General features: G+C 38.8%; 1 protein-coding gene across 1 annotated transcript in view; it reads right to left on the minus strand.

The window, feature by feature from the left end:
• Positions 1-2,278: 2,278 nt before the first annotated feature.
• larp7 (La ribonucleoprotein 7, transcriptional regulator) overlaps positions 2,279-17,954 on the minus strand; it is a 42,409-nt gene continuing 26,733 nt past the window's right edge. The window contains exons 11-13 of the mRNA XM_079865356.1: positions 5,174-5,333; positions 4,987-5,078; positions 2,279-4,860 (exon numbers count right to left, since the gene is read on the minus strand). Of these exons, the coding sequence (XP_079721482.1) occupies positions 4,786-4,860; positions 4,987-5,078; positions 5,174-5,333 (327 nt within the window). The 3' untranslated portion in view covers positions 2,279-4,785. The remainder of the gene's footprint in view (positions 4,861-4,986; positions 5,079-5,173; positions 5,334-17,954) is intronic.

Consider the following 17,954-nt stretch of genomic DNA (forward strand, 5'->3'; position numbering starts at 1 on the left):
CCCTGTTGGCAAACTGTGATGACAATAAAATGATAGCTTATAAATATCTCTGGTTGTTGTTTCTGTTCCACAACATTTTGTATGTCATGTTTGGGGTGTGGGATGAAGAGAGGGATATTTTTAGTAATTATTTAATTAAAAATTATTTAATTTATCTTCAGTGTGTAGTATTAGCCAATCAGGTGTCTTGACGCGAATCACGCGATTACGATTCAGCCTACGCAGCACAAAAAAACAAAACAAAAACAAAATACCTAGTCTAAAAAACTACTAGTGATATAACGTTAGTCTATATCAATATCAGCGCTATAGCAAGAGAATTAGTTAGCCATGTCTCAAAAGAGAATTTAGGATTTTTTTCAATCCAACCCCAAAAACCCGAGGCCGAGGACTAGCGAGAAGAATTCTCCAACTGACTCCTCATCCAGAGGTAACGTTACAGCCCCTACGCCCGAGCAGTACAAGCTAGCTTTTGTCGTTCCCGGTGCTAGCCAATACGACCAGGCTGCTGGTGACACTAACGCTAGCACTTCATATTCAAAACATTCTCAGTCTGCCCCAGACAAGAGTGAGACTGCTGCAGCATCACCTTTACCACCTGAGCCATTTCAGCCAAGGAATTTCGACTTCCCCACCAAGCGCTTTGGGACTGAAGGTTTTTCAAGATCGTTTAAATCAGCTTGGTTTGAAAGATGGAAATGGCTCCATTATGTCAATGACACTGACAAAGCACTGTTTTATTTGTTGTTCTGTGGTAGTAGCCAAAAAGTTGGTACATGACTTTTACAGAGCTGACGCCGTATTCATCAGAGGGGGATTTTCGAATTGGCGTAAAGCCACAGAAAAATTTAGAGATCACGAGAAGTCATTATTCCACCTTGAAGCTGTGAACAAAATAGCTGCGCTAAATAGTACACTGATCAGTGCCCTGCTGTCAGACGCGGTTGCGAAGGAGCAGAATACTGGCAGAGTGGTTCTCCAAGATGCCTTCAAGTCAGTACGCTATTTGGTCCGACAGGGCTTACCTCTCCGAGGCCGCGATCACCGCGAAGGACATTTCTGGCGTATGATGATTGACCGCACCGAGTCGCTTCCCGCAGCTCGCCAGTGGATGCTCCGCAGGGATAACTGGCTGTCAGATACGATCCAAAACGAGATGATAGAACTGCTTGCACATGCTGTGCAGCGAAGGTTGGTTTCTGGGGCAATGGTTTCTCATTACTTTGGACTGACGGCTGATGGCACTACAGACATTAGCTCATCCGAGCAGTTTTCCTGCCATGTGCATTATGTGGATGCTGATTTGTGTCAACAGAGTGTGTTTTTGGGATTTTACAGCGCGCCAGATTCGAAAGCAGACACTCTATTCAGGTGCATCACTGACATATTTTTGCGCTTGCACCTGCCGATTGAAAAGCTTCAAGGCTACTGTTTTGACGGGGCAAGTAATATGTCTGGACGTTTCACCGGCGTACGTGCGCGTCTTGCAGAAGTCTGCCCTGGCTCCTTGTTTGTCCACTGTTGCAATCACTCGTTGGATCTTGCTTTGCAAGAGGTGGCTCGGGATGTGGCTCTCGTCGCAGACGTATTTAACTTTGTACAGAGCACCTCCAACCTCATCCGAGAGTCAGCAAAACGCAAGAGTTTGTATCAGTCTCTTTTCCCCGACGGAGAACCCGTGTCCAATGTCGCAGCTCTGTGTCCGACAAAATGGTGCGTAAGGACCAAGGCGATATCCAGACTCCTGCAAGGATATGGCTGCACGGCCTGGCGCTGTTGGAGACCCTACGAGCTCTCGAAAAGGACCGGAGTGTTCGTGGGGAGACTCGGTCGAAAATATCAGGACTTCTAAAGCAGGCTATGAAGGGCAGAACTGTCTTCGGGCTGTTGTGCTGTGAGGCTATGTTTGGACCTTGTGAGGCTGTGGCAAGAAGTTTGCAGAAGGCTGATGCAAGCATTTCTGGTGCACTTGAGTGCATTAAAGTTCTCAAAGAGCGCATAGGTAAGCTTTATTCTTTGCTTTTGTTACCTATAATTGCTATTTTTTTGTGGACGATTTGCATGTCAATCTCTTTTGTTGATGTGGTCAAATAAAAACTAATTTTACGCGCGTTGGCTTGGTAAAAAAAAAAAAAAGTTCAGACGGAGAGGAAGAAAGCACACCCTGTTTATTTTCTTTATTTAACAAAAGCGCAATGTTTTGATTTGATTGTAAGTGGACACATAAAAAAGTAGAAATATCACAGATTCTTTTTTCATATTTATTTTTTCTGTATGAGCATAAATGACGAAGTAATTTAAGTTTATTGTGCTACAATGTAAAGAAAATCCAGCAAAACGCGCCGGCGACCTCAGAGGGTTAAACGTAAATAATAACATGTATTATTATTATTATTATTATAGGTGCACTGAGGGGAGAAGGAGTTGTGGACACTATTTTGTTGAAAGCAAAAGCGTCTGCATCTGCTCTCAGCCTGAAGTGGCCAAAAGATTCCAGGGTCAGCAGAACACCAAATCGTCTTCGGGACACCACTGTGCTGGAGGATTTAGCAGACAGTGGTGAATTAAAGTGGCGACGGGACTTTTTTGAGGCAGTGGATTTAATGAATTCGGAAATGGAGCGCAGATTCGATCAAGCTGGCTTGTCAACAGCTGCAAAGAGGGAGAGAGTGCTGCTGGATTCTGCAAAGGGCCTTGTTTCAGATGCTGACTTGAGTAACCTTCAGCTTCCACAGATGGACATTGCGTCCCTAGGCCTGCAACTGAGGATGCTGGGTGGCCTCACCAAACAACATGCATTCCACTCAGTCCAAGAACTTGCTCGCTTTGTATCAGCTCTACATCCACAAACAAGAGGACTTTTCACCGAGGTGGAACGGCTGATCCACTTGTGCCTCTGTTTACCAGTGTCTACTGCTGGCTCCGAAAGGTCTTTCTCAGCTCTTCGCCGCCTGAAAACCTGGCTCCGTAGCACTATCACTCAGAGTAGACTTTCTCACATGGCACTGCTTCACATCCACAAAAACATTTTGGATGATCTGGATATTCAGGGTCTCATGGCAGAGTTTATCAGCCGAACTCCAGAGCGCAAATCTACCTTTGGTGTACCAAAATCATCGTAAGGTAGAGACACGGTGTCTTACATCTCTGCGTCTTTTTCCTGCTGCCGTGCAGGCCCAGATGGTAGCCTATATGATTGTGATTTATGCATGCCTATTATAAAGAAACGAATAGTCTGTAACTTTTTAGAATTTTATTTAATTTAGAATCACATATTACTGTCGGATAAGACAGATTTTGCATAGTCTGTTACTTTGCATAACGGCCAAAAAAAGGCCTAAGTGCCACAGTTTATGAACACTTAATCTACTTGTGGTTGTTTTAAAATAAACATACATTGCCATCTAGAAAACCGATTCTGTTGTCGACCTCCTTGTTTGTAGACAGTTTGATTATGCATGTATTGCTAATTATATAATTTACATTGGTTATAAATTACATTTTAATTTATATGCACGCGGCAACATATTTAGATAGGCCTACTAGACTTTTTTTTGTGTGTGTGTGTATTTGCTTTCTGATTGTAACGCTATAAAGATCGTTGCCGTGCTTGCATCACTCCCTTACTCCTCCTATAGTGCCTATGGCCACTTGGCCTGCGTGAATGCAAATGGAAAAAAAGGTTTTGAGGGAGAGTAGTAATAATTCGTTACATTTATATAACTCCTTACTAGTCACCCCCAATTTTGGCAAGTGATGCATTCATGACATACCGTTAGCCAAAAGAAAAAAGTTTCTGCTCAGAAGACTATTGTATTAACATTTTATTGACTAAAATGCGTTAGAAAACTTTCGTCTCAAAGACGAGTTCGTTCAGAATCAGTCACAGGTCGGCTGACTCGATTCCCCCCCCCCCCCTCCTTCCCGAAGAAGCACCCCTGGTCTTACTTACAAAAGAGGGTCTTCTGGGGACAAAACGAATCTATGGGGGTAACTGGTTGGCGATTTTGGTTTTGATCGTCTTGCGCACCGTTATCTTTGTTGCTTTTGGTTGACAGGAATTTAACGCACTAGAAAGGGAATAATCTGTGTAGGTGAGTCGAGCATAGATTGTATCAGTACAAATGAGGAGTTCCTTGATGTGGTGGGTCGCGACAATCTGGGGGGTGATAAGGATGTTACTTCTGCATATTGTGATAAGGGAGGGCCCAATTGGAACTGGATCAATGACAACCCCCTGCCCACCATAACAGAGTCCAGACTCCTGGCTTCCTGAGTCCTGACTTTCTTCCAAAACAACAATGCTTTCAGAAATAAATTTTATTTTAAAAAAGCCAATATGCAAACATTATATTGATTGATTTTGGAGCCTTCAATGGACATCAAAATGTATGTAACCCTGCTTGTTTCATTCAGAAAAGTTGGCACACTACATTTTGCATACATACATACATACAAACATACATACATACATACATACATACATCCATGCATTCTTTACACTAGACTCCAAACAAGATATGTAAACAACTTAAAATGTCTCATGCAAACAAAACAAAAAAGTCTGTCAAGCATATAAAAATAATAATGGTGGATATGACAGACAATTTCATTCTGAAAGGAAATTCCAACATGAAACTCATTCATTACAGAACATTCTAATAACATAACAGGTCTGATCAACACCAAGCATAACAGAAACATTTTACAATTTATTGGCAAGGTCATTTAAAATAGCTTTTTACTTTTTTGTTGTTGTTGTTGAAGGAATTATTGCTCATACTGTCAGTCATCAAAGCGGATGTGCTTGCTAGCTTCCTTGGTCCGAGCAATGATGATTTTCTCAGCTTTAGAAATGAGCTATGAAACACAACAAATATTATGTGATGCTGATGAAATAAGACCGTAATTTAATTTTCACTTAAAATCTATTTAGCTCAGTTAGTGCCTTTATTTTTACTGTAAAAGGCTGTAGTAGTTTGTTACCTTTTCTGTTCCACGCTTTTTTTCTCTAGGACTGTTCAGCTTTGCTTGTCGGTCCACCAAAATCTTCTGCCAGTACCTCTGCTCATGATCACCTTTTTATCCATCAATAGAGAATTTATTTTTTACCTCATCTTTAAAAATGATAGTTTTAACTTAAAATACATTAAAAGAAAAGAATCCTTCTAACCTGAGAGTATTTCAAGGTTCCAGTTGTATTTTTTCTGAAATTCTGATTGGGCTGTGATGACTGTCTGTGCATCTTCAGGGCTCTTGAAGCGAACATGACCTTCCGCATCTCCATCAAGAATGTCAACATAAGCCACAGCAGACAGCTCAGACAGCAAATCCTGCACATATGAAAAGAAACAACTCCTAAAAATGACATTACTTGTTACCTGTCGAGTTCAATTTTCTCCTTTCTCAGAGAAATACTGAAGTCCTATTGAATAGCGCAAATAGACAAAATGGCATTCAAGAGCGTGAACTGGAGGCTGTCCACAAGTACTGTCACAAATTTATCAGCACCCAACCTGATTTGTACTTTTAAAATTGTATTAGGTATTGTTGGAGATTTTCCTTTGCCTCATGTAAAAGTCTGTATTGGTATCTCAGACAGAAACCAGGTTAAACCAGGTCAAGGGGTCTGTGAGGATGGAAAGGTAGCTAACATGCCCGGAGAGATGTGTATAGGTGGTTGATACAAGATTAGGGCTGGGCGATAAAACGATAACGATAATTATCGCAATATAATATTTCTCGATAAAACGATATCAAGAGTTTGATAAATGTTCGATAATGTTTATGTGCCAAAAGCGGAACTAAACTCATTTGAACCGCGCGCCACACAGACCATTAATCCGCTCGGCTCAAAGTCCAAATGGCAGCGCAGTGCGAGCTTACTAGAGCAGATGCGTTTACTCTGATCAGTCTCGGTCATGAGATCCAGTGAGAAGCGCTTAAATTGTATTATATTATTAATGTAGACCATGTATTTAAAGGACTAATGGAATATAATTACAATATTTAATCATGTATTTAGGTTACTATTTTTCATACAAATACCAAATAAAATAAATAATGAGGTTGTTAAAAAAAATGAACAGATGTTACTGTTTTTGTTAATGAACAAATTTAACATGGTAAATCTGCATCCTAACTCAAGCTAATACTACTGTCAACTCACTGTCAAATATGCGTTTCGAGACAAAATATGTAATATTAATATTGCAGCCTACAATGCAAACTGTGCTGAAGATACGTGCCATCAAATTCAGGCAACACAAACCCGTTTCAAGACTTGAAACAATAACCCCCATTAGCACATGCAGAAACTAAAAAATTAGAAGATATTAACTAAACTAAAAGATATTTATTTTGTTAAGGAAAAATGACAAATGTTTGAATGTTCTACCTCAGATTTGTGAAATGTTCACCTGTTTGGCAAGTGTTTGTCATGATATGTTCAGACAATAAAGAGTAGTTTAAAACCACAATTAAAGCTCCAATATGTAGAAATTTTGTAATAAAATTTCCGAAAATAACTTGCACAGTGTGATATATTTCCTCCAGTTGTGTACTTACAATATCTCAAAAGTCTCCAAAGATTTTTTATTTCAGAGAAATTCCGATTTTAAATAACTGGCCGTCCCGGAAAAGAAATGTCGCGCCCCAGTGACGCAATGTCCGCTCTATCCTTTTTTCCGGTGTGGACCATGTGATAGGATATTCCACCACACCGGATTTTTTTTTTTTTACATTTTTTTTTTACAAACTTTGAGGTTTTTTTTCTTATCACAATAAACAATAAAGACGTCTGACAAAGAATAAAAAAAGAATAAAATAAAAAATATGACCCACCACACCGGAATATCGCATGGTCAAATGCGGAAGTGGTGGTTAAAGCGTTATAGCCATAGACTGTATGGTTATAGCTGTTATGGATCACGAACTCTTTGGCGAGTATTGAAGTGCCAACAAAACGAAAGCGTCCATATTCGGATACACGCGGAGTCGCGGACTGTGTGACAAACGGAGGAATAAAACCCGGATAAATATCGGCAAGCGATTTCGAGATGGAGAGAGCTGCGCGTCAATCTTGGACTTGACAGAGACTCTCTCGCGAGTGTATTGAGACAGGTAAGACATGCAACTGTCAATAATAGCACTTATAAACAAAGTTATATTGCTCTTTGTACTTTGGTAAGGCTTTTTATCACGTGTGGTGACCGAGATTATGGCAGTACAATTAAATACAATCGGATATGATGTTAAAAAAATATATTTAGTCATTACTTGCAAATGTTCGTTCAAATTTACTTTTAGATATTGGTTTGAACACGTTAAACAACATGGCATTAACCATAAAAACGTAAAACTGCACAACATTAACCAAACAAATCATTTGACAAATAGCTGTATGTTGTAACGGGATAATATAGCATAACATTCCACGTTCCTTGCAGTTCATTAATTATGACGACATAAAATAATACGATCAGACATACAGGTAATACAAAAACGAATAAATTACCTCATCCGTGATCATGATTCATTAATTCCATGTAGATATATCGCTAGATGGTGAAAACGCATTAAAAACGACATCTCCCATCGTCACCTCCTTCATAGCGTCATCAAGCTTCAGCTTTGTTATTGTTGGAAACTGCGCCCTCTTGTGGTCAAATACCAAAGTCGCATACTGGAGCTTTAACGCTCTGGTTTCTACAACTTTCACTTAGGAGCAAAAATCTGCCTTTAAACTTGAAAGAAAAAAAGATTTGACATTTATCGTGATAATTATCGATATCGACTGATATAAAATAATTATTGTGATAATTCGTATCGTCGACTATTGCAAGTCAGATAGCCAGCTGGCATCTCAATTTGTTGCGTGTCAATAAAGTTAATTCTTCTGAGACCTGGAACTTTGACTCTTGAGAGATTTCTTTGAGACCCGAGAAATCTGAGAACTTTGAATTTGCTACAACATACTTGGCGAGCTTCAGCCAGAAGCGGATAGGGGTTGAGGGGTGACCAGGGAGGGCGTGCTGGCAGAGGCCTCACAAAAGAAAGGCGTGCCATAAAATAAGGCAAGCAGCTTTTTGCTTATATTTGTTTTGTGTGGCTCCTGGTAAGCTAACGCCAGGTTGGTAATGGACTTAAATAAAAGACACCACCAAAAAGAACCTAAAATTGATAAGGAATCAAAAGGGGGTAATTTCCAGGTCTCAAGAAGGAGCGTATGCATAAGTACAATAAAGCAAGAAGTGCTTAAACGCAAGAAGTGCGTCAGTTAGATAAAAAATAAGCAAGTGAGTCAGTTAGATAAAAAGCAAGAAGTGCGATAAAAATAAAGCAAGAAGTGATTTATTCCGAAATAGAACATAAAATTGTATTTAAGAAAAATTGATTAAAAATGGAAAGACAAGATTGATGAAGTTCAATGGACAATGAAAAACAAATTAATATAAAGAATTTAAGAAAATATAGAGTTCATAAAATAAAAAATACTCCCAGATACTGGGCTTGCCGACACTTTCCAGATTGCAAACGCTGTGATCCAGATTGGGAAACACAGCCCATACTGAACAAAAACTGAATAAATTAACTTTGTCTCTCCATTTGTTACAAGAAAAAGAAAAAAATGAGTAAAAGTGTATGTGTGAATGAAATCCCGGATGTGTGAATGAACATAGTAACAGACTAAATACATTTGTATTGAGATAAAGAAATAAGGTGACAGTGATAGAGTTTTTTTTATTTTTTTTAAATATATATATTTTTATATTTTTTTAAGCCTGAAGATAAGAACACATGTGGACCAGAGTGAGAGATCATTATGAGGCAGAGTATAGGAAGGAACTGAGAGAAAGAAAAGAAGAAATTGACTTTAAAAAGGCATTAAGACAAACCAAAGGCATCAAAAATCATTTTTGGTTAGAAAAAGAATTCATAGGTGATGAAGGGCGGATACAAGAATTGACGGCTCAAAAGAAAAATTAATTGTTACAAAAATTGACAAAAATCACAAATCTGAATCAACTTGAGGATGAGTGGCCCTTATTGAATTGGGTTAAGGTCATCAAAAGACAGATAACCCTTGAAGCCGTAAGACCATACTTGAACAGATTTGACCTTCCCTAGCCACGATTTTGAAGAACATGTATATGGTGGTGAGCTCATGTCTAAGGCCAGTACAGTGGGAAAGTGACAATCGTTAAAGTCGGACGGGGAGGGGAAATCAGACCAGCACTGGTAATTGGACACTGGAAAAGCTGGTGGAAGTGGTAGTTTTGAGGAGCAACTCCAACCATACCAGTCATATGTGGGTAGAAATTCATGAAAACAGAGAAGAGATAGAAGAGCAGCCAGTTGTCAAAAAAGAGATAGAAGAGCAGTCAGTACCAACTGAGAATGTCGCAACGATGGACGAATAGGAGGGGCAGGAGAGGAAATGGGGAGAAAAATCTTAAACAAAAAAGAAAAAAAAATTGACTGATTTATTTGAGCCATTAAAATTAGAAACCTGCACTAAAGAGGAATTGAAAACATTTCAATCACCATGTGGGGAGGAGGCCATGAAGTGAAATTGACCCCATCTCTCACTTTTCTATATAGGGCAGGAAGTTTAACTGCACGAGGCCGGTGGGTTGAGGAGAACATAATCTGGAATTTCGAACTGATGTGCCTGGGGAGGACATAATTTGGAAACGCAATATACATGATTGGCTAGGAGACGTGACGCCGAATCCATTGACTGAGGTACAAATACGAACCATCTTGAAGTATCTTCAAAAAACTAAACAGGTACCTGAATTCCTCAACATAACAGAAAAGTGAAAAACAAGTGATTTGGCTAATTGGCTAATCTAAAAAGTTGGACAAAAGGACCAAAAAATGAAATACTAAGTGGCCAGCGGAGGGAACATTTGATTTGGCTATGTGCAGGGAAATGGGAGCGCTAATAAAAAAAAACAAAGCACACAATAAAAGTAAGAAAAGAGATGAGAAAAGGGGAAAAGAACAGGAGGTGTTGAATTTATTTAGAAGTCAGGGAGCAAAATTGTTAAAGGGAATACAAGCTAAGGGAAAGATGGGGGAAGCCCCACCCCCTTATGCACACCCTATGATTTAACTGGTAAACAACTGCCACTTAAATAATATAAATAAACTGCCCCGACTCTTTGAAAGACGTCAAGACAGTAAGCCAAGTATGAGACATCCGGCCAGGCCAAACACAGACCCAACCCTGAACAATCCCTATCACAGTGCAGACCAAGCCCTCCGAGAACTTAAAGAACACCTGTAGAAGGAGGAGGAAGAAGACAGCCTACAGATCGCAGCTGAACGAGAACAGCTAGAAAGAGACATTCACATAACTGAAGAAGCAATTCAACAAGAAACTGACTCCATGCGACAAGCCTTTAAAGAAGCCTGACAGAGAGATCGTCAGAGACTTCGAAGTCACTCAAGAAGCAGATCCTGCTCAGTCAGCCCTTACTACAAGAATGTATCGGGAACCCTCCTTCTGGAGGAACCATCCTTCTGGAGGAAGGATACTATCGCATACTATAGTACCAAATTGCTACCATTGGTACATAATATAGTACCAAATTGGATAATGTTGCTCAAGGCTACCCACCATGTTATCAACAAGGCTTAGCTGCTGTATATTTTGCTTATGATAAAGCTTCTGCTATTACAATAGGCTATCCAGTCATAATTTATACCCATCATAAGACTGCTGAATTACTTGTGCAAGGACGATTTCTTTTAACTCAAGCTAGATGCTTAGCATACTCCACCTTACTAACTTATCCTGACATCAAAATCAAAAGATTGTGATGACAATTGTGGTGGATTTTAATTAATCAACTTTAAATTAACCTAACTAATCTAAAATTAACTAACATTTGTTTTTCTTGCAGGAACATCATATGCTTTTAATGTTTCCAAACTCTTTGGGGAAAAACTTGTGACTTTGAGTATGTGTCTATGGGTAAAAATAACATAGTTTTGGGAAGTTAAACTAGACAGTCTGTTAGAACAAATGAAGTCATCATTAAAACCTTGTGATAAGTAATCACAAGATCAGAGTTTGCTTTACCTAGTAACAGAGGGGTTTGCATATGAAGAACCAATCAAATAGTGGGGAAATTATGTAATGCAGCCTGAAATTTATGCCATACCTCTATACTATAAAAACTGTGGTATATGTGTTTTTCGGTGGGATTCTCAATGGAATTTGTCTGAGATCCTCCGGCCTAGCTTCTTGGGAGAGATTCCCTGAGAACTGCTCGGGAAGATCTCCCGGCCGTGATTAAAGCATTTAAAGGACAATTGCAGGTTTGTTTGTCAATTTATTCCTGCGCAGGAAGCTAGTTTAGGAAGCTAGTTTAGAGAAAAAGAGAAAAGCTGGTGATCTATAGAGTGGGGACGTCGGGGACGGGAACCAATAAATAGAGCCAGGTAGTCCGGTGATCTATAGAGTGGGGACGTCGGGGACGGGAACCAATAAATAGAGCCGAAAAGTTAGATTAGGTAAGATTTCAAAGTGAGGACGTCACCAGGAGACGAGACTCAGATATCAGCTACCCGAGTGGGGACGTCGCCAGGAGACGAGACCCAGGTAGTTAGTTTAGGGAATAATCTACCCGAGTGGGGACGTCGCCAGGAGACGAGACCCGGATAGTTAGGTTTAGGAAAAAATCCACGACATTTTGGCAGGCCATCCAGGAGTCCTCGGAATCTCCCTCTGTCGGATGGAGGGGAGCGAGGAACCACGTTGTCTTTACTCTGCAGACTGCAGAACCCTGTTCGACAGAGGGACCATTCCAGTCGGGCTAAAGGACCTAAAGTATTAAGGTAGGATGACAGACTTGACATTTTTCCTTTAAAATGCTTCTAAATTATTTAAAATGTTTAATTAAAAATTGGCTATTCTGTTAAGAAATTTTGAAGAAAACTGGTAATCAGATCTAAAAGATTTAAGTGATTTAAAAAATATATTTTTTAAGATTTTACCTTGTCTATTAAGGGCAATGAATGATTATGGTTAAATTCAACCAAATTAGTATATGTTGAGTATTTTATTTGTTGTTTTTGAGAGTACGCACAGAAAGCTGTTGATGAAACTTTGTTCTGCAAATAGCAACTTGTCATGCTGGAAACCAGATCCAGGAGGGGAAAATACCCTGAGATGCTGTAGTAATGAAACTTGCTTTTTGTTTGAAATTTTGTTTGAAAAAGACTTTGATTTTGATTGAATTAAAGAAAGATTCCATGTGGGATAAGTAAATAGATCAATATTTTTATCCTGAGATTTATGAATTTTTACATTTTGAAATCAATTAACCCTCTGGGGTCCTTCGTTTAACAGTCACACTTGGGACCTTCGGGTCCAAATGGACCCGGAGGGCGGGATTAATATATATATAAAAAAATCTTAATATTTTTTTTTTTACTTGTTTTTTATAATATTTTTTCTTTTCTTTTTTGGTGTTTTGAGATAATTTTATGATTTATAATTAATATTTATGCAATAATTATGACCCATTTTTTCCCATTGAATATAATAGAAATTTTTTATATATATATAATTTTTATTTTATTTTTATTAAAGCTGTATTTCATTTTAGAGTCAAGCCTAGGCCTCATGAAAGCAATTTTTGAAATGAGATGGGCGCCAACTGGTGGACACACTGAGCATTTTTATCACGCAATAGCACATTTTTACCACTAGTGGATTTACAGCTCTCTGTAGAAAGGCTTGCGAATTCTAGTGATTTTTGCCTGAACAGATTTAGTCTGTTTTGCACTCTTGATGTTTTAGAGATTCACCCCTTCACTGTTGAGTCCTTTTTTGAGTCCTTGGCTGATTTGTAGATTGTATGCACAAAAAAACTCTGTTTTCATATTTTTGACAATTTCCCATTCATTTCCTATGGGAGTCATTTTTGACCAAAGAGCAGAAGTGTGATGACCACTTAGCATGCTTGGATCATGACCTCAATATTTTTTGTGTGTTCACATACCTAATACCATAAAAGTCACCTAGTTTCGTAACATTCCGATGAAGCTGTGATTTTTAAAAATTCAAAACAGATTTTTGTAATCTGAATTTATTAGTGTGTATGTGTATAAAAGTGTGTTTGTGTGTGTGTGTGTGTGTGTGTGGATGTGTCTGTTTTGCACTCTTGATGTTTTAGAGATTCACCCCTTCACTGTTGAGTCCTTTTTTTCTGCATCCTGGCTGATTTGTAGATTGTATGCGCAAAAAAACCTCTGTGTTTTCATATTTTTGACAATTTCCCATTCATTTCCTATGGGGGTCATTTTTGACCAAAGAGCAGAAGTGTGATGACCACTTAGCATGCTTGGATCATGACCTCAATATTTTTTGTGTGTTCACATACCTAATACCATAAAAGTCACCTAGTTTCGTAACATTCCGATGAAGCTGTGATTTTTAAAAATTCAAAACAGATTTTTGTAATCTGAATTTATTAGTGTGTATGTGTATAAAAGTGTGTTTGTGTGTGTGTGTGTGTGTGTGTGGATGTGTCTGTTTTGCACTCTTGATGTTTTATAGATTCACCCCTTCACTGTTGTGTGCTTTTTTTCTGGATCGTGGCTGATTTGTAGATTGTACGCACAAAAAAACTCAGTATTGTCACATTTTTGCCAATTTCCCATTCATTTCCTATGGCGGGTCCATTTGGACCCGAAGGTCCTGAGTGTGACTATTTTTTTTACAACCACTTAGACTATTCAAATCCTGTCCCCAATTTTTTTGGGTGTTCATATACCAAGTACCAACAAAGTCACCAAATTTCGGATCATTCCGATGAAGCTATGATTTTTTACATTTTTTTATTTAAAGGCTTCGGGTCCATTTGGACCCGAAGGACCCCAGAGGGTTAAATAAAATGAAGAAATTGTTAAAATTATAAGTCATAATAATAGGAATATGCATTCTGTGATAATTAGAAGATTTTGAGTAATGAAGAAACTTTTATGAGTTAGACTTAGATTTATTAAAGTAGATGAGATATATAGAACTGAGCAATAGAATTTAAGCAATTCACTGCTTTTGAATTTAGGCAATCACTTAAAGTGATGAAAAAATAATAAGATATTAACTGAACGTGTTTAAATATTATACTTTCTATATGAAGGTGTCTAGAATTTGTATCCCGTTATCCCTTGTGGGAGACAGTGTGAAAAAACTGATCCATTGCAGAGATTCTAAGAGTCAATGGTTTATGTTTAACTAAGATCATTTTTGTGCATTGTGCATAGTATGAGAATGAGATTGGGTGACCAACTTTAAATATAAATTGTGATTTGAACAAGCACATAACAGACATCTTAGAGTCATTTTATTTTGGTTTCTTGTAAGTAAGAAAGAGAAAAGAAAGAATTATTTTTGTTTACATTATACACTGTATTAATTAGAGGAGTTTTCCTGCTTTTTCCTGCGTCTTTGCAAAGAAGTGCTTGCTTTTTTCCGCAATGAAGGACTAAGCTTTTTAATAAATTGAAGAATTGCTGTGTTGTAAACCAGAAGAGACTTTTGGAAATTAAGGGAAATTTGGCTGTTTAATTTGATTTTTGCGGTTCTCTGAGTGTTCAAGATTTCAGACAGCTGCCTTGAAAAGTGGGATGACTGCAGAAAAAATAAAAGAGGAAGTGGGGCCTGCAGCCGCCCTCCTGAAAGAGGAAGTTGAGACTTCTGAGAAGGGTCAGCATGGGGAGACTGATTCAGCCTGCAAAGGTGACAGTTCACTTGAGACTTTTCCTAAAGACAATTTTGCCATGCATTATGAAATTTTGTGGCAGGATGGATCAAAAGCCAGACCGATGAGAGAGCGATCACAGCCTGACGATCCAATGTATCAGCCTGAAGTTCAACTGAATGACAATCCACACAGAAAGACAATCAGCCACACGGTGCTGCATTTTCAATGATCACTACAGAGACTGCTTCAAATTTAGTTATTATTTAACTTGATTGTTTTTGATTATCCACTGGTTTCAGCAATTCTTCATAATTCTTCATATTTCTTCATATTCTTCTCTGTTTAAACTAACTCTTTGAATCTGCTTTCAATAGGTACCAGTCAGTAACAGCTCTACTGCAGGAAGTGCAATAGAAGTGAGAGCATGACTCACCAATCAGTTAAAACTGAGGCTGGATATGGCAGTGAGAGTTATGTAAAAGCATTAATAGGTTATTGATATTGCAGAATTCTATGGAAAAGAAAAATACAATATAGGCCACAAGGAGTCTAAAGAGAAATTATGACTAGAAAAGCAAAAATATTGGTCACTCCATTTCATTTAAAGGTAATTTTCTAGATTCAATAGAAACAATGTTTTCTAATTCTAAACTTTTGAAATCACATGCTGTCATCATCATGGGTACGAGATGGAAATGTTATTTTCTTTTTGTCCATGGACCAAAGATTGTGTGAAGATTTCTAAATCTTCTTTTAAATAGCTTATTGCAACAACAAAAAGTTTGAAAAATTGAAATTGTGCAAAGAATGACAAATTGTATTTGAGAAATTAAGATGGATTCTCTCAACTGCAATTGTAGGTCTATATGATTATTATTAAAAGTGTTTAATCTATTTGATTTTTGAAAAGTTAGGTTTACGTCCACTGTGTAAACTCAATCACATGACGACTGCATCGGACAATTGAAAATTGATATCCTAACGTTTAGACACTGTCGCAAGGGGAATGCCACAGTGTGTCTACGTTCAGTAGTTTCTGTCTTCGTCGAACTTTGTTACCGTTCAGATTTAGTGGTATTCCACTCCTAATAAATATATATGTTCCCCATTCAGTTCATAAACTGCTATGGCAGACAAGAATGTATGAATCTCTGGCCAGAGAGGGGTGTGTGAGAGGAGTGTGTGAAAGTGAGTGTGTGAAATATGGTGTTCTGAGAAACACAAAGACAAATAAATTATGTCAATCAAAACAGCTGTATCTAAAAAAATTATAAAGTGACACACAGGTTAAAATATCCCCACCAAGGGAAGAAAATATACCCAACAAAATAACGGCCATGAATGATTTTGACTAACTATCCTGAGCTGGGTTATTGTTGTGGCAGAAATAAACAATGCCACACCTGTGCAGCGTATAACTTTTGGAAGGCAGAGAGCAAGCCAGCTTGCCCTGTCCACCCCATATTTAACTTTTTACTTTTTACAGGATGTCATGATGGATCTCATCGAACAGAACTGATTCTGTTCCAAATGTATGAAATATTGTCTTGCTACCGTTTAACATGAAATTGTACAGGTCTCATCAAAAAAGGACGACCGGACGGATAAGCAGATGAGTCCGGCGACATGATACATGATGTTGTAATTAACAAAAATACTTAAGATCTCCATTCACAGGTTGTTTTTGTGGTTCACTCCACAAACAAGGTCCCATCTGGGGTGCGGTGACACCTCCGTCCAAGCATCTCGACTTAAACTACACCAACCAGCCCTCAGCAACCACACGCCAATACCAACGCCAACGCACAGCGTCAAGTGGGGGATCAAGGACGTGCTAGTTTAACGTACCTCCCTTGCCGACGTGGGAGAGCCCATTGCAACGGTTCGCAAAGAATCACCCTGGTGAAGATGGAACGTCCATGGGGCAACAAGATGATCAACACATCTGGAGGAAGATGTGAACCAACTAATGGTTTAAGCTTAGCATGATAATTAATTTTGTGTGATGTTTATTGATGTTGTATTTGTTTCAATCAAACTAGACTGTAGGACTGTATGATTTAGATCTCATGATTTGAACAATTACGGATTAATTTTCCGCACTATAAGGCGCACCGGATTATAAGGCGCACCTTCAATGAATGGCCTATTTTAGAACTTTTTTCATATATAGGGCGCACCGGATTATAAGGCGCATAGAATAGAAGATACTGCAGTCAAACGTTTGACTGGGTTTGCGTTATGCAGTGGTCACCAACCTTTTCAAGCCTAAAAAACAAGTTGCTGAGCTGTAAAACCTTGTTTATACTCGACGCGTCCGCATGAGCGCGAAGGTAATAAAAAAACCAATATCCGTCTGCTCGGGCAGATTCGGCTCAAAGTCATGCATCTCCGGATGCGGAGGCGCGCGCGTGGCAAAAATGACGTCATTGTAACAGCGCGCGCGCGCCTCCCTATCCGAAGATGCATGACTTTGAGCATTATCTGCCCGAGCAGACGGATATTAGTAGTATATCTCATCACACCGGCACCCAGTTTGCGCGTCTAAATCAGTTGTATGGTCTGGTGTTCAGTCTAAAACAAAACAGTTGCGTCAAGTATAAATGCCTCGTCTGTATGGGGAGTTGCGCGCGCAGTCAGCGGAGGCTCGCGCTCCGTTGCCAGGCGAAAGTATAAACAAGGTTTAAGTCAGCGGTTGTTTTATCCATATATAAGGCGCTCCGGATTATAAGGCGCACTGTCGTTTTTTGAAAAAATTAAAGGCTTTTAAGTGCGCCTTATAGTGCGGAAAATACGGTAGGTACATTACTGTAAAAATAATAAATAATCTAGGGACTACTTTTGAAGAAACTTGAGGGTTTTAGAACCCTAATTCAGATATCATAGATGCTAAAAATGTTGTAATAGTTGTTCTCTAATAAGAGAGAATGGATGATAAGTTACTTTGCCGGACTAGGTCCGAATAGATAATTGGGAATCGTTCCTCGGTTGCACAGCAAGGACCTCGACCTCGACCAACCCCAGCTAGAGATGTTGGACCAAGAATCTCACTCTCTGGCAATGAACTGAATCCTTCTGAGATCCAAAGGGTGGTAGTTGAACACATTGTGTGCAGAGACGATGTTAACTTTCAGCCCATGTCTTCACTCCGACTACGCACCTTCTCAGAAAAACTTCCAAAACCACAGCATGAAGCAAATTACGAGTCCTGGAGATCTCAAATTGAAC

This window comes from Squalius cephalus (assembly GCF_949319135.1).
Source record: "Squalius cephalus genome assembly, chromosome: 3".
NCBI classification, from domain to species: Eukaryota; Metazoa; Chordata; class Actinopteri; order Cypriniformes; family Leuciscidae; genus Squalius; species Squalius cephalus.